This window comes from Conger conger, chromosome 12, assembly GCF_963514075.1.
Source record: "Conger conger chromosome 12, fConCon1.1, whole genome shotgun sequence".
In the NCBI taxonomy this organism is placed as follows: Eukaryota; Metazoa; Chordata; class Actinopteri; order Anguilliformes; family Congridae; genus Conger; species Conger conger.
In genome coordinates, this window is record NC_083771.1 from 9048751 (window position 1) to 9066389 (window position 17639).

Consider the following 17639-nt stretch of genomic DNA (forward strand, 5'->3'; position numbering starts at 1 on the left):
AGAGGATAGTATGCGTTTCACACAGCCCTTAGACACCGATCAAACGCACAGAGGTGGGTGCAGAGTACAGTATAAGAAAAAAATGGGTAAACACCGTTTTCCCCTGACTACCATCATCAGTGTATTACCGGTGTATGATTCAGTGTAAGGTAATTTAATACATTCAGTTAAATTTGAATTAATGCTCATGGTTCTCTTTTCCACTTACGTAATTATGTAATCGACGTACTTTTCAGTCATTCTCTATCCTTCATTCGTTGTGAAATGAAGATGGGTCATGGCGGTTCTTAAGATTCTCTGGCTCCACAAATAATCACAAGTTAATTGATTGTAAAGGTAAATGAGAAAAGGAATGGCGGTTTAGAGAAGCTTTTGAAAGTAACAAAAGCATCCGACTGTGTGCACCTGTATCCTGAACGGTCACTCTATATCTGAGACTAATCTGGCTCATCCTTTCTCTCTCACGTGCCTTCGGTCCTGCATTTGAGACGCGCGGTTCTCTGCGGAGCAGTCACCCACAATCCACATTACTGTCAATACCAGGGAGAGATTTGGATTACAGTTAATTAATTACAGCTAATTAAACTAACCACAAGCCAGTGCTGCCGCGGCCTCTGGGAAGGGGTCCCAAGTGTGTCAGTTGGCGGCGACGATTCACCTGTGAACGACGGCTTTGAGGAATTAATCCCAAACGGGATCAATCGTGAATGGCAGAACTGTCATCCCTGACACGTCAATTTGCAGCGATTATGTAGCGAGGCTTTTATGTGATATATTCCTCAATAAAAACCGGTGGCCGCTAGCCTGCTGCCTGGCCCAGGCGGTCCAGCCTTGTATTATGGCAGGCTTGGAGACACATCGGTTTAGTGTTTGGTGAATAAAACATCTATTCATTTTCTGCCTTCAGCCCACCCATCTGTCTGTCCATGTGAATAGAAACCGTAGCTTCATGTGTATGTAAAGATAGCAACACGTCTTTTTTTACTCTTTACTTCCTTTCTGTCTTTCAATCTTCAGCATCAGAGATGTACTAACTGTATAATTTATACTCGGAAATGATTTCAGTCAGAAAACAAAGACAAAGTCGAAGAAAAGGAAATAAATTGTTGAATCCTGAAATGTGGTGTTTGGTCTTTCTCCCTCTGGTGGCAGTGCTGTACATTGCAGCAGGGCCTGTAATTAATGGCATGGTTGCGACAGACTTTGTCGGCTGCTGGAGTGAAGAGCTTTGTATTGACAGCAAGGCTGACATTAGAGTATAGTGGCTTTCTCAACGGTAGGGTCACAGTGACCGATTGTGAGAAATCCAACTGATGACTGCGTTAACACTTTCTGTGCAATTACCCTCATCCTCAGTATTTTGGACCATTTCTCCACACGTTTGGAGCACCCAAAAGCAAACAGAATATGCAATGATTTAAAGAATGAATTTGTAACACACAGTTAAATTATTTTACTTTGTACAAAAGGGATCCACAGACAGAACATGAGATTTTTTTGTGCATAAAACATTCTCACACATTCATACACAGGACATACAGACAACTGTATGGTCTGTTCCCAATGCTGATATTTGGGTATGTAAAGAAACAGCAATTCTACAGGACGGGATAATGTTGGGAGGAGATTTGTGTGTGGCACAACGGATTGATGGATTAACTGTAAGTGAGTTCCTGTCTTCGTCTCTGCACAGGTCTGAGTGAGAGTTCCCATCTTAGTCTCTACACAGGTCTGAGTGAGAGTTCCTGTCTTAGTCTCTACACAGGTCTGAGTGAGAGTTCCCATCTTAGTCTCTATACAGGTCTGAGTGAGAGTTCCTGTCTTAGTCTCTTCACAGGTCTGAGTGAGAGTTCCTGTCCTATTCATCTTCACAGGTCTGAGTGAGAGTTCCTGTCCTATTTATCTTCACAGGTCTGAGTGAGAGTTCCTGTCTTAGTCTCTTCACATGTCCGTTGCTTTGCTCAGGTTCCCCGCTTCTCTTTTCAGCACACTCAGCAGAGTCTGCGAGCTCTCCAGGATCTGCAAAGAGAAGAAGCATATTTTGTAAACACATGAACACAAACAGGAGGTGAATTGAGCCCCCGAGGAACCGCTGAGCAGCTGCTAGCCGCGTGTCATGTGTCAGACTCTTAACCCAGTGGTGTTGCATGGGAAATGAAAGGGCTAAAACTGCCACAACTCACAACAGGTGACAGTGCAGGCCAGTGAGCCAGACTCTGAGGCAGAGGGGCTAATGATGAAACTGTGGTTGGTGAAGTACCAAGGGTGTGGTTTTTAAACTGGAGAGGTCTCTTTAGTTCCCACAGGGAGCTGGAGGAGGCTGCCCACCTGGCTGAGATCAGGCACACCTCAAATCAAAATGGTGATGTAAAGATGACATTTTACTGCAGAACACTGCTACTTCTCATTTCAGTGCAGATCTCTGTAGGATCCAGTGTGTGTGTGTGTGTGTGTGTGTGTGTGTGTGTGTGTGTAAGTAAATGCAGAGCAGGTGGCTGTACAGTTCAGTGTGTGTGTGTGTGTGTGTGTGTGTGTGTGTAAATGCAGAGCAAGTGGCTGTACGGTTCAGTGTGTGTGTGTGTGTGTGTGTAAATGCAGAGCAGGTGGCTGTACGGTTCAGTGTGTGTGTGTGTGTGTGTGTGTGTGTGTGTGTGTAAATGCAGTGCAGGTGACTGTACGGTTCAGTGTGTGTGTGTGTGTGTGTGTGTGTGTGTGTGTGTGTGTAAATGCAGTGCAGGTGGCTGTACGGTTCTGTGTGTGTGTGTGTGTGTGTGTGTAAATGCAGTGCAGGTGGCTGTACGGTTCAGTGTGTGTGTGTGTGTGTGTGTGTGTGTGTGTGTAAATGCAGTGCAGGTGACTGTACGGTTCAGTGTGTGTGTGTGTGTGTGTGTGTGTGTGTGTGTGTGTGTAAATGCAGTGCAGGTGGCTGTACGGTTCAGTGTGTGTGTGTCTGTGTGTGTGTGTGTGTAAATGCAGTGCAGGTGACTGTACGGTTCAGTGTGTGTGTGTGTGTGTGTGTGTGTGTGTGTGTGTGTAAATGCAGTGCAGGTGGCTGTACGGTTCAGTGTGTGTGTGTGTATGTGTGTGTGTGTGTGTGTGTAAATGCAGTGCAGGTGACTGTACGGTTCAGTGTGTGTGTGTGTGTGTGTGTGTGTGTGTGTGTGTGTGTGTGTGTGTGTGTAAATGCAGTGCAGGTGGCTGTACGGTTCAGGTCAGGGAGGGTGACCTTCATATAGGCGGCCTCGGTCTCTGCGATGGTGCGGTCGTACTGCGCTCGAGCAGCGGTCCGGCGGGCCAGGCTGTCGGTGACGCGGTTCAGCTTCTCCGTCAAGAGCTGCATCTCCTGCTGGAGCCGCGTCTTCTCCTCCTCCTCCTTCTGGATTTGCACGCTCAGCTCCTCCCGCCTTGAGCACAACTCCTCCAGACCTGCCGCGTGGAGTAACATGACACGATCAGTGTGTGTGTGTGTGTGTGTGTGTGTGTGTGTGTGAAAAGATTTTGTGTGTGCAGGTGTACTATGGTAGAGGGACTGTATGTGTGTGTGTGTGTGTGTGTATATATCACAACATTTTGAGTGTGCAGGCATGTGAGTGCACGTGTGTGTGTGTGTGTGTGTGTGTGTGTGTTCCTCTTGGTCTGTGCTGACTCAGGTTATCTCTGTGTGTGACAGATGAATGGGGGTTATGGTGTGACAGAGCCCCCCCCCCCAAATCACTCCTTAATGAAATCTCCCTTTCTGATGTCATATGTCATATGACCCGCCAGCAGCATACTTAGAATTTCAGCTCCAGGAGGATCTTACCTTACAGGTGAAAGACCTGCATCTGGAGCCCGAAAGCTAAGGCAGAAACTCACTGAAGTGTCCTGCTGTGATTACTCCAATTGCCTCGCACCTATTCAAGCTACAGCTCCACCTGATCACTGTGCTCATCCTTCACTCTATCGGTAGTGGAATTGTCCCCAATCAAGAGCAAGGTTCGGGTCCCTTGAATGTGAAACATTTTAAAGCTGTCGCTGGGAAACTAGACTGTAACAGAAAGCATCAACATTCTGCACCAGTTGTGGGTCCCTTCTTGATCTAAACCGTGTGTGTCATGAACGTGATGGCTTTTCTGCTGCTCGGTGCATTACTTCATGTGGAATATTTCCCATGGGTATGAGACACGGGTCTGTAAGACTGCAGTGTGCGTCTGAGCACTGCACAAATGTATGCGCACACACACGGATGCATATACGCACGCACGCACGCACGCACGCACGCACGCACGCACGCACACGCTGTTCAAAGGGTAAGTTCCGAGAGGAGAGTTCATGAATATCTTCCCCCAACATCAGCCTGTAGATCTATTAGCGTTCTATTAGTCACTTGACCTTTTCAATTGCTCATATACTACAATGAGAAAATACCTGCCATTGTGAAAGGGGAGATTCCACAAGGTTGCACATATTCCTACATTTCTATGAACACAGAAGAGTTTCAACAATAGAAAATGCTACATTCACTGTTAAGTATCTGTGACTGAACACTGGTGTACTTATACACACCCCTATAATAAATCTGGTAACAAAGAGCCAGCAAAAAGAAGTGAGAGTTTGAGGGCCGTACCAGCCTAGCCCCCACCTTTAACTGGTGATAAATCAGATCACAGTGTCTTTTAAAACTAGGCTACTCGCTGTGACAGACTCTTGAAAATGCACTTAAGTATTACAATAATGACAAAGTTTCCGTTTACATTTTCTGAACTAGCCCTTTCTAACAAATAAACCATTTATAGGAGTTATTGCCCTGTGGGCAATCAACAGTAATCTGAGCATGAAAAAATGATTTTACTTACTTTTATGATGTAAGAAGTAGAGTCATTTTTTCTGAGAAACAATAAATGCTCCCCAGAAACTCTGCTGTGTATACAACATCAATTAACAGGTGTGTTAATTTGGCCTGCCTATGCGCACTCTTGTATTGACATTTCTTACCCCAACACACAGCGATTCTGGACGGTATAGACACTGTTTAAGACGCGAGCAGTCCAGAATCTATTTAGAGTTAATCAGATAAAGCGGTCTCCCACTGACTGGCTTCGACAGTCAAAAATAAACGGATCGCAGAAAATTCAAGATATACTTGATGTCGAGAAATGCCAGAACACTGCATTTTACATAAAAGTCCGTTTTAGACATTTGCATGTGTAACTGGGAATGGTTGAGGGAAATATTTACCTGTAAAGTGACATCTGATTTATACAGATAGCTACTTGCCGAATTGGTCCAAGTATGATGGATGTTCCGTGCCTGGAATTCTGTAGGAAAATTAAACTACTTTTCCACAGGGAAGTCAATGAATTGATGGATGACCGATGGCGCTGGCTCAGGCAACGTGTGACAATATTTTAATTATTTTCAGCATTTTCAGCAATGGGCGCTCCTCTCTGTGTCCTCGGCTTCTTGCTTGGTAGGCAAGAAAGCAGGTCGCCAGCGCTGTGGGTCATTACATGATTGCTAGCTAAATTTAAGTTTTCTGAAATCTGTCGAGCTTGCTGGCTGTAGCTGTAACAATTGTATAGGGTTCAGTTACCCAGTAAGTGTGTACGTTTGTAGTAAGTTCGCTTTTATTGCCCTGAATGTGTCATGCTAACTGTTAGAAAACATGCTGAATTCTAGAGTTATTATTGCACATTTCTTCACCATCACTTACATTTAACAAGTTCATTGTTGTAGGTCTGCATCGCGGCTCCTTGTTGGGACATGCTGCCGACCTCTTCCCTCCGCTCCGGGGAGACTCTGCTCTCAAAGACAGACTTTCTCTTATCTATCCTGCTCACCCGCTCCGTTTCTTACTCCGTACATTTCAACCAAAGATCTATTTTACTCCAGTTCACTTAGTTTCTGGGACAACTGTCTACAGTATACGTTTCCGCCACACACAAGCATCAAATTCCGCCACGCCTGTGACGCATTTTGACAGCCGACGTAATATCTGTGCGCCAGAAACTCAAAGAAGAGCGCGACTGTGATATGTATTTTTAGCCCATGGTGTGTAGAATTTAAGTGAATACTGCAATCCTACCGATTGCATAGTCAATATCATATGTTCGTCAGCTTAATGCTTCTTTGAGCGTGTTCCTTGTCTATTTGGCATGCACTCGGGACAGTCGCTCGTTGTGCCACGGGAGCTTCCCGCTGCCTGGGATGCTGTAACTGCAGCGTTGGTAAGTAGCTCTAGAGGCAAAGCAACTTTCCCTGCCTGCACTACGGAAAGTGAATGGGTTGCTGTGGCATATTTTAAAATAAATCTACAGCAGTGGTCCTCAATCCTGCTCCTGGAGAGCCGAAGGGTCTGCGGGCTTTTGCTTTCGCCTTAATATCGGCCACCAATTCAGACTCGAGAAACCAGGTGGGTGGGTTAACGGTGTAATTATCTGCTTTAATTGATCAATTAAGTGCTGATCAACAACAAAAGTGAGCCCACTCTGCGGCTCTCCAGGACCAGGAGTGACGGTCACTGATCTACAGGGTGATCTTTAGCTAACGTTACTTCCACGGCGATGAGGATCAGAAAGATGTACCGAATAGACAAAACAAAGCACAAACTGTTTCCAATTTCTCAAAATACAAGAGGTTTAAAGAGTAATGCACGAATATGTGGTTAATGAAAGATGATGTGCTTCCACTCCTACTGGGCAAAAACCATCCCATCTGTTATTTGAAGTGTAACTTTGTGGCCATTGATAAGAAGGCTCTTTTCAGCGTATCCATGGCAACTGGCATGTCCTTATCAATTAATCTCGGGCAGGGGTCCGCAACCCTGGTCCTGGAGAGCCACGGGGTGTGCTAGCTTGCGGCTCTCCAGGACCAGGGTTGCCGACCCCTGATCTAGGGGAAAAGTAGCGACTGAGTGTACATGCCTCGGCTAGTCTGCGTGTATGAGTTGCGGACGCCGCAGGGGAAAAATAGCAGTGTAAAGTCGGTCCTGTCGGGGTCTCGGCGTGCTTGTTTCCCAGGTTTCCCCATCCTCCATGTCGCAGCCCGAGGAGTCGCTCTCCCAGGCGGTAGCGCTGCTCTGCAGCCACGGTCTGGGCCAGTGTGTGGAGGGCTGGCTGCTGGAGACCATGCAGGTGCGGCTCACCTCCGCCGTGGCGCCCGAGTTCTGGGCGGGGCTGGAACAGCCGGAAAACGAGCTGGAGGAGAGGGACCGGGCACGGATCCTGCTCCAGGCCTTCCGAACCCTCCTCGCCCGCCTGGAGCCCTTTTTAGGTACCCAAACGCCTGCAGTTGCCAGTTCAACAGATATCATTTAATTATTTTCAAGATTTCTAAACACTGCAATAACTGCAAAGTGTTGACCCAACAGGTCCTCTGCAAATGGTTTGATTCACAGAATGAGTTATTGTTGCCTCATCCTTCTTCACCATTCTGGAATAATGTAAAATTAGCATTGCTCATTTGGAAATGAAAGCATTTTAAGTTAAGATTGTTTATCCTCCCTGTTGAATATTCCATCTTGGACCAGCCCAAGCTGATCAACTGGTTTAAGCTGTGTTTTCAACACTTTCAGCTGGTCGACCAGCTGTTCACCAACTGACCAGCCTACTGTATACTGTATAGTCAGCGAGTCCACCAGTATGACCACAAACATACTCTACCAGCTTTGAACAGCTGCAGACCTGCTAGAAGTGTCAAAAACACCACTTGAACCAGTTTAGAATCCCAGTTGGTCTTTGCTCAGCTGGGCTGGCTCCAAGTTCCAGGCACCTTGGTTGAGTGCACGTTGAGCTTTAGTAAAGATTCATTCACGCACAAAAAATTCACAAAGTGAATGAGTAGAGCAGGCAGTGTTCAGTAGTGCAGCAGGCAGTGTGCAGTAGTTGAGCAGGCAGTGTGCAGTAGGCAGTTTGCAGTAGTTGAGCAGGCACCGTGGAGCAGAAGCTCCTCTCCCTCACGTCTCCCCCTCCTCCTCCTCTCCAGGGGGGCTGGAGCGCCTGGGGGCCTGGCAGGACGAGGGCCGGGGAGGGCTGTTTGGCCCCGGGACGCTGGGGCTGAGGGAGAGGGCCTTCTCCATGATCCGGGCCATCCTGCTGTCCTCGCCGTCGGCGGTGCTGCAGGGCAGGGTGCTGGAGATCTACAGCCGGACGCTGGCCGTGCACATGAGCCGCGAGGGCGGGGGCGAGGCGGCCCCGGGGCCCGACAGGGACCTCTGTCCCGGCTGCGCGACCCCCCCACAGCACTGCTGGTGCCAGGAGGCCCTGGAGGAGCTGCAGGAGTTCAGCCGCATCCTGTGAGCAGAGGGGAGGAGGGGGGGACTGCTACTCTGAGGAGAGGGGTGGGGGGGGGCAGTTGTGTGTATGTGTGTATGTGTTTATATGTGGATTTGTGTGTGTGTATGTGTTTATATGTGTGTTTATGTGTGTGTGTTTGTATGTGTGTATATGTGTTCATATGTGTGTATGTGTTTTTATGTGCATGTATGTGTATATATTTATGTGTGTGTGTGTGTGTGTGTGTGTGTGTGTTGCTCCTCCAGCTCCAGGCTGCAGCTACTGGAGAGGGTGAGCTCGGAGGCGGTGACCTCCATCCTGCACCGGCTCGTAGCGCAGAGGATGGAGTCACGCTGCCGCGGGGAGTACGAGGTCTCCTTCCTGTCCGACTTCCAGCAGGTACGGCTCTCTCAACACACACATCCTCTCCTGTGAGTGTTTATTCAGCAGACTAAGAGTTTGTGTGTGTGAGAGTGCGCGTGTGTGAGAGTGCGCATGTGTGAGAGTGCGCGTGTGTGAGAGTGCACGTGTGTGAGAGTGTGTTTGTGTGTTTTTACGGCAGACACTCTTATACTGAGTGCGCGTGTGTGTGTGTGTGTGAGTGAGAGTGAGAGTGAGAGTGAGAGAGAGAGAGAGAGAGAGAGAGAGAGAGAGAGAGAGAGAGAGAGAGAGAGAGAGAGAGAGAGAGAGAGAGAGAGAGAGTGAGAGTGAGAGTGAGAGTGAGTGAGTGAGTGAGTGAGTGAGTGAGTGAGTGAGTGAGTGAGTGAGTGAGTGAGAGTGTGTGAGTGTGAGTGTGAGTGTGAGTGTGAGTGTGAGTGTGAGTGTGAGTGTGAGTGTGAGACAGCGCGTGACACACATGCACTCTCACGCAACCCGTTTGGTTGAGGAGCCGTGTTACAGAAAGCAAGATCACCTACAGCCATCTTCAGAACAACAGATTCCGCACAGCTCTACAGTATTTTACGCTGAAGAGTTCAAAGCAAATCAGAATGTGGGTTTACAGACAGTGCAGCGATGAGCTGTTCTCCTGATGGTGTTCTTCCTCTCCTCCCTACAGTGGCTGGAGGGGGTGTTGGGCTGGCTGAGTCGGGTGTTTGTGAGCGAGGCGGGTCCGGCGTGCTCTGGAGAGGAGCGGGGCCTCATGGAGGACGGGCCATCTGCTGGAGAGGGGCGGGGCATCATGGAGGGAGGGCCGTGCACTGGAGAGGGGCGGGGCATCATGGAGGGGGCGGCAAAGGCCCAGCCGGGCGGGGCAGTGCTGCAGCGATGGAGGTGCCACATGCAGCAGTTCTTCTGCAGGATCTACGTCAACATGAGGATCGAGGAGCTGTTCAGCATCATCCGCGGTGAGGGCCTGGGTACAACTGGGCTAACTGGGGTGGAAATCTGTTGTAATTGGGGTGAAACTTGCATATAACTGGGGTGAGACTGGGGTAACTGGGGTATTACTGGGCTGCAGATTGTTGTCCTATGATGCTGTGCACCTCGTAAAGATAGCTGTAGGCAGATTGCTGAAAATGGTTAAATTAGCATTCAGAAAATGGCTGCCAGCCAGCCAGCTCAATCTGGTAGTACCTTTTACCCATCATGCAACAGACCTGCAGGTGTTTCTCAGGTTGTTGATGTGACGTTTTTCTCCTCGATCGGATGAAGAGCAGGTGAACGGAGAGAGAGGCTGTGTCCTCATGAGTTTGGTTTCGCAGCTAGTCTTTAGGCCTGTCCAAATCAAAAACGATAACTACACATACGTATGTCCTTTTAAAAGAGACCGAGAATATCATTGGGATCACTTTCAGAGTGATTTCTTTCAGCTGCATAAATGATAAAAACGCTGACAGCCAATCAAAATCCAACCGAATTTACAGGGCGTCACATGCAAAATGGCAGATGACATAGACAAGAGGCTATTCACGGAAGGTACTCTCTCCCTTCCCTTAACACACTCCCTCCATCCCCAGATTCCCCCGCTCACACACTCCCTCCATCCCGCAGATTTCCCCGACTCCACGCCCGCCATCCTGGACCTGCGGTTCTGCCTGGAGAGGACCAATCAGAGGCAGCAGCTCCTCACTTCCCTCAAGTCTGCGTTTGAGACCAGACTCCTTCACCCAGGTCTGCTTTTTGCTGCGCGCACTTCACCATTATTATCTTTGTTGTGCGGCGATCTACTGACCCTGCCAAGTCCCTCCCTCTGGAGCAGCGAGCCAATTATGCTGCTCCACGTGAGCCGGCCAAGCTTGGCTTTTGGCCGGACCGGGAATCGAACCCCGGTCCCCGGTGTGCAACTGCAGTGAACTGCAACCGCAAGTCCGCTGCATCTTGGCCTGTTGCGCCACCGCGGCCCCTCATAAGAGCATTTTCAGGGAATATTGTGGCAGATGTAGGTGTTTATATTACACAAAGTGCTAAAGGCTGGAGTGATGAGGCTTTTTAAAGCTGGGGTTTCTGAACGCCTCCCTCGCTCTCCTCGCGCTTTAGGGGTGCTCACGTCTGACATCATCACGGTCTACATCTCGGCCATCAAGGCCCTTCGAGAGCTGGACCCGAGCATGGTCATCCTGCAGGTGGCCTGTCAGCCTATTCGCAAGTACCTCAGGTGTGTGTGCGCTTGTGTGCGCGCGTGTGTGTATTCATATGTGTGTGTGTGTGTGTGCGTGTGTGTGGGAGCACACGTGTCTGACATGTCAGTGTTTGTGTCTGTCGCATGTGCGTGTGTGTGTGAGCGCGCACGTAGGTGTATGTGCGCGCACGTGTGTATGTATGTGTGTGTGTGTGTGTGCATGTCTGTCTGACATGTTAGTGTGAATCCCGGATCCAGCGCTGGTTTGTTGTCGTGGCGACAGGACGAGGGACAACACGGTGCGGCAGATCATCGGCAGCCTGACGGGGGATGTGGACGGCTGCATAGACCTGGCCAATGAGCTGTCCCGCGCTGACCCCGTGACCCTGGAGACCCAGGACAGCGAGGACGAGGGCAGCGACCCTGAGGAGTGGACCCCTGACCCTACAGACGCACTAACAGGTTCATACTGACCGTCTACTGACCACACACTGAACATCGACTGACCTCACACTGACCACAGAATCCACACACTGACCATCCACTGGTCACAGCCTCCTCACTGGCTCACCCTGCTCTTGAAAAGGACTCTATAACACAGGAAACTAGAAGGAACCTCAGTTCAGAGGTGGTGACATCATGTTCAATGCGTTAGATCATTGGCCGATTTGTTTCTCCTGTTATATCCCTGGCTGGCCCTCTCTACTCTCTCTCTTGCTCTTGCCTCTCAGATAAGACGGGCTCAAAACGGCGTTCCTCTGACATCATCAGCTTACTCGTCAGTATATACGGCAGTAAGGAGATCTTCATCGATGAATACCGCACCGTCCTGGCAGACAGACTGCTCCACCAGCTCAACTACAACACCGCCAGGTACCTGCCTCTGACGACCCCCCGCTGACATGCCATAGCTGTACATACATGCATCTCTACATATGTGTTCACGCATAATACATCTCACACATATTTCATATTCCTGCACAGTGCCTTGACCCACTGACAACACACTGCCCAACTTCTGCACTGTGTGTGTGTGTGTGTGTGTGTGTGTGTGTGTGTGTGTGTGTGTGTGTGTGTGTCTGTGTCTGTGTCTGTGTCTGTGTCTGTGTCTGTGTCTGTGTCTGTGTCTGTGTGTCTCTCTGTCTCTCTCTCTGCAGGGAGATCCGTAACGTGGAGCTGCTGAAGCTGCGATTCGGGGAGTCCCACATGCACCTGTGTGAGGTCATGCTGAAGGTCAGTCCCCACCAGGGTCTGGCTTTATACCTTTACACTCTGTAGACACGCCTCTTCACAAATATTCACAACAAAGCAGCCAATCGGAATGATGGCAGGATTTCCAGTTCTGAGCACACCATCCTGTATATCTGGTTGGTCAAAGTTTGTTATTGATTAAGATTTTTCGTAAGGTCTCATTTCTTTCCTAACCTTAGTATTTCCTTAAGGGTTGTTGCAACATCTAAAATCTATTTCTTAGATGAGAGAAAATACCTAGCCATTGCCCACATTTGCGATCTGAATATGTCACAGTTGCCATAGTGATTATAAGCAGCCTGAACAGCATTTCTGTGTATTGCCCCGAGTCAGTTGAACGATAAAATAAAAAAATAAAAAATCTAATTAATGGCCGAAAAAGAACAACTAAAACAAAGACTCAAAACACATCCACTTCTTGATCCAGTGGCAAAGCAGTCATAAATTGGATCACTGCCAGAAGAGCAAAACTCTGTTTGGCCCAGTGGGCCAGTGCTAGCCGGTCAGCTAAATGATAGATCGAATATCTGTCAAAATGTCCTTGTCACCCATGAACATAAAATCAGCCATCTTCTAAATGTGCTTTAAAAGGTTTTTATCCTTATTTTTGTTGCTAAGGACCTTTGCAAGACCTAACAGATTTTAAGGAATTCCTTAAGCCCTAAAATCAAGATAAGGAGGAAAAAACATATTTAAGTGAACCCCCTTAGGGCAAGAGCATAGAATGTTTTGTCATTTTATTTTAAGTAAATCCTTGAAGGAAAATCTCAACTCAAGATGCTTTGTGCAACCGACCACTGTTCTGTAAGTAAGAGTGTCTTTGCAGTGCAGCTAAACTCTGCCTATACCTCCCCCTCCTCTACCCCCTGCCCTATCTCTGTTGTCTTTGACTGTTACACACACACACACACACACACATACGCATACACACACACCACACACACACATACGCACATACACACTCACCACACACACATACGCACATACACACACACCGCACACACACACTCACCACACTCACCACACACACACACACACACACACACACCACGTACACACGCAGGATGTGGCAGACTCCCGCAGGATCAACACTAATATCCGGGAGGAGGAGTCTCGTCTGCCGGAGGAGGAGCAGCCCACCCTGCCTCTATCGGCCATGATCCTCTCCTCCGAGTTCTGGCCCACGCTGAAGGAGGAGAAGATGGAACTCCCCCCGGTGGTGTGTCAGGCCATGGAGGCGTACACACACCGCTACGAGAAGCTAAAGGTACACACCGCTACAAGCCACTAAAGGTACACGCACCATTAAGGTGTGAAAAAAACATCTCTCTCTCTCTTTCTCTTTCTCTCTCTCTCTCTCTCTCTCTCTCACCCCTCTCTCTTCTGCACCCCCGCCCCAGGCTATGCGGACCCTGAGCTGGAAGCCCCACCTGGGTTCTGTGACTCTAGACATTGAGCTGGGGGATCGAACCCTGACCAACCTGTCTGTCTCCCCCATCCACGCTGCCATCATCCTGCACTTTCAGGATAAGAGTGAGTCTGTCAGTCTGTCCGTCCGTCAGTCTGTGTTTTCCATCCATGCTGCCATCATTCTACACTTATACAGAGTTTGTCTGTCTGTCTGTCTGTCTGTCTGTCTGTCTGTCTCCCTCATCCACCTTGCCATCGTCCTGCACTTTCAAGTCTTGCCCCTCTGTCTGTCTGTCTGTCTGTCTGTCTGCCAGCCCCTCTGAATGCCCATGTGTGTGCTGTACGTAAGTGCTGTAGAGGCAGGGACTGCATTGTTATTTAGCACAGATGCTGTGGTCAAGTGTCCCCCCTCTTCCGCAGGCTCCTGGTCGCTGGAGGACCTGAGCGGGGTGCTGGGGGTGTCCCAGGACACAACGCGCAGGAAGCTGGCCCTGTGGCAGCAGCAGGGGGTGGTGCAGGAGGAGGCGGGGGGGCAGTACTCTGTGCTGGAGGCGGGGGCGCTAAGGGAGAGGCCCGAACGGGGGGTCCTGCTCATCGACAGCGACGAGGAGGGGGTCTCCAACACCACCACCCAATCAGAGCAGAGAGAGGAGAAACTACAGGTGTGTGCACGCTCTTATTCTCTCTCACATACACACACACACACACACACACACCACCATCACCCAATCAGAGCAGAGAGAGGAGAAACTACAGGTGTGTGCACGCTCTTATTCACACACACACACACACACACACACACCACCACCCAATCAGAGCAGAGAGAGGAGAAACTACAGGTGTGTGCACGCTCTTATTCTCTCTCACATACACACACACACACACACACACACACACACACACACACACACACCACCACCCAATCAGAGCAGAGAGAGGAGAAACTACAGGTGTGTGCACGCTCTTATTCACACACACACACACACCCACACACACACACACCACCACCCAATCAGAGCAGAGAGGGGAGAAACTGCAGGTGTGTGCACGCTCTTATTCACACACACACACACACACACACACACACACGCTCTTATTCACACACACACACACACACACACACACACACACACACACACCACCAGGTGTGTGCACGCTCTTATTCTCTCTCTCTCTCACACACACACACACACCACCACCCAATCAGAGCAGAGAGAGGAGAAACTACAGGTGTGTGCACGCTCTTATTCTCTCTCACATACACACACACACACACACACACACACACACACACACACACACCACCACCCAATCAGAGCAGAGAGAGGAGAAACTACAGGTGTGTGCACGCTCTTATTCACACACACACACACACCCACACACACACACACCACCACCCAATCAGAGCAGAGAGGGGAGAAACTGCAGGTGTGTGCACGCTCTTATTCACACACACACACACACACACACACACACACACGCTCTTATTCACACACACACACACACACACACACACACACACACACACACACACCACCAGGTGTGTGCACGCTCTTATTCTCTCTCTCTCTCACACACACACACACACACACACACACCGACAACAACAACAACAACAACAACAACAACAACAACAACAACTGGACAGTTTTAAAGACCCAGTGCATAATTTTTACAGTGTAACTCATCCATGAAGAACCAAGAAAAACATATACTATGATATTAAGTCTTTAAGGTATAGGTCGTTTTGAGACCATGTTCTGTTGTTCTGTCTCAGCTGTTCTGGGCCTACATCCAAGCCATGCTGACGAACCTAGACAGCATGACCCTGGAGCGCATTCACGCCATGCTGCGCATGTTCGGGGCCACGGGGCCCGTCCTCACCGAGATGGACGTCAACGAGCTGCAAGCCTTCCTGGAAAGGAAGGTGCGCGACCACCAGCTCATCCTGTCAGCGGGAGTCTACCGGCTCCCCAAGTCCAACCACTGAGGGAGAGAGATGAGAGAGAGAGATATGTGAGATGTGAGATGTGAGATGTGAGACAGACAGACAGACAGAGGTATCAGAAGTAATAAGAGAGAGAGCCCAGTTAATGTGGACATAGAAACGGGGCTATGCCTGCAGACTTCTGATGTTACCAGTGAGAGCCTTACTTCCTCTGGTATCCTCCTCACTTTTTAACTGAACTCTCTTCATGAGGTATAACCCTCCTCCCCCCCCTTCTGTGGATGGACCTGTCTAAATGTACACCAAACTATGTGTTGAAGATGGCCTCTCGCCTGTTTTTCTGATGACTGCAATGTTTACTGACTTTCATAATAAATTTCAAAAAGGGAACTGAGGCTTGAAAACGCATGCACTCGCAACGCAGGCCTCTTACAAGTACAACTTATAAATCAGCATTTTTCTCACAGTGGGGACACTGGGGAAGGGTTTAGTGCAGAAAATAAAGTGTGTAGGGCCTGTGTGGGATGGCTGTCATGGGTGACTGATGTCTTTGGCTGTGAAGTCTGTTTACAGATGGAGAAAATAGCCAGGGGCACGTTCAATCCGGAAACATTTTGCCACCGTTTCTGTGTTGAACAATATATTTCCTCCCAACGGTGTACCACGTTTTGCAACAGGATTTTAGATATTTTTGCTACCGTTTGGTGGGTGTGCCATTGGTGTAGCCCGAATCAATAATGATTTATTCTGTTTATTTTCTGATTTATTATGTTTTAAAGCCCGGAGTGCGCCTTCTCAGACGCCATAAGAGCAAACCGTACCTACGTCAGCCAGTCGTCCACGGTTTTGTCGGGGCTGAACGTGGCCTTAAAAAGGCAGCTGAGGGAAGAGGACTTTCCCGAGACCCTCACGTGTTTTGGTTGGTCCAGAGTAATCCAGACATAATATATCCACCCATAATATATGTTTTTTTTCCTTCCCTCAATTCCAAAATACCTAATTGTGTACATTGTTGTCTCATACACTAGAACAGTGACATATCACAATTAACTTCTATTGGCAACTAAGAGTTTTTCTGTGATATTATTCATCTGTCCACCCTATAGGATGTTCACACTGGAGATTCCAAGATCCTTCATTTAAACGTTTTCAGGGAAACTGCAGTCACCACAGAATATCGAATGTCAGTCTATTCAACACGGAAATACCTGTATTGGAAAATGAGGCTACTTTAATAAATATTTGAAATGATAATCAAAATATATTTTATTTCAATACTTCAGTTTCTTTATAATAGTTATTCCATACCGACCCTGGAGACTCAGGAAATCCTCCAGTTTCTCAAATTTGTTGTGCAACTGGTATTTATGAAACTCTTGAGTTGCCTGGAGCTTTGCACGAGATGTGCGCAAGAAATGGAAGCATATAAAGCGCGTGCGATTTTGAGTCCATATAATTGACTTGTCAGAAACATAGCTACATTACAATTATTTGAGTGGGGGAGAACATTCCAGTAATTTTAAGCTTGAATGTGCAATGCTTGTTAGGGTGAACCGTGAAGATGTCTGCAGCTGGTCTATTGAATAGGGGAGACCAGGGACCCTGGGTTTTTGGTCAAAAAAGGTTTTTGCTCAATTAAAAAATATACGCTATGCACATATTAGAGCAAATGTTTTTCCTTCAGAAAGAAGATGGATTTGCTATGACTATAGACCATCGTTACAGTTCTAGGACATTCCTGGTCATTACAGTTCAGTCGAAAGTTGCGAGAGTGAAACCGTTCTAACATGCCCGGTCTATGGTGCGAGTTCAAACAGCTCTGGGTCAAGTATGAACATGTGCAAAAACTATAGGCTGCTATACAACGCACAAGACAGTGATTTAAATGACGTGTATTTGGAGTCTGTGCCGTTCACACATCATCAGTTAATCGAAAAACCCTTTCGTGAAAATAACATTACTTTCAAGGTGCTGAAACGCAGATTTGTTAATAACTCTTGATTACGTTTTCAAATCACACTCACACGCTGCTATAATAGGCCTACAAAATTTGAAAGAAACCCATAATTCTTACGCAAATGCAGCGTTGCAAAATCCCCATGTTTCAACAAGCCCTGTGTTGGTTTGTGCCCCGGTCTCCCCTAATTAACGGTTTACCCAAAGAGATTTCGCTGCAGCCGAGGAATCTGATTGATCTAAAAAATATATTTTATCCATT

At 48.3% G+C, this 17639-nt stretch overlaps 2 protein-coding genes across 3 annotated transcripts; one reads left to right on the top strand and one right to left on the bottom strand.

Moving 5' to 3' along the window:
• Window positions 1-1438: 1438 nt before the first annotated feature.
• On the bottom strand, window positions 1439-6350 carry ssna1 (Sjogren syndrome nuclear autoantigen 1). Its single transcript, XM_061263259.1, has 3 exons — window positions 5693-6350; window positions 3227-3426; window positions 1439-2019 (listed from the first exon to the last, which is right to left on the bottom strand). Exons 1-3 carry the CDS (start codon window positions 5742-5744, stop codon window positions 1942-1944), a joined length of 330 nt encoding a protein of 109 aa, XP_061119243.1. The 5' UTR covers window positions 5745-6350; the 3' UTR covers window positions 1439-1941.
• On the top strand, window positions 5947-16645 carry anapc2 (anaphase promoting complex subunit 2). 2 transcript variants are annotated; one of them, XM_061263257.1, is made up of 14 exons: window positions 5947-6206; window positions 6999-7251; window positions 7963-8272; window positions 8519-8651; window positions 9310-9598; window positions 10245-10364; window positions 10731-10848; window positions 11096-11274; window positions 11544-11685; window positions 11970-12045; window positions 13127-13330; window positions 13464-13596; window positions 13894-14135; window positions 15251-16645. In XM_061263257.1, the coding sequence occupies exons 1-14, from the start codon at window positions 6135-6137 to the stop codon at window positions 15461-15463; spliced, it is 2484 nt and encodes an 827-aa protein (XP_061119241.1). In that variant the 5' UTR covers window positions 5947-6134; the 3' UTR covers window positions 15464-16645. The 2 variants fall into 2 exon arrangements, with proteins under 2 accessions (XP_061119241.1, XP_061119242.1); XM_061263258.1 differs by having other exon boundaries at window positions 7023-7251.
• Window positions 16646-17639: the final 994 nt, after the last annotated feature.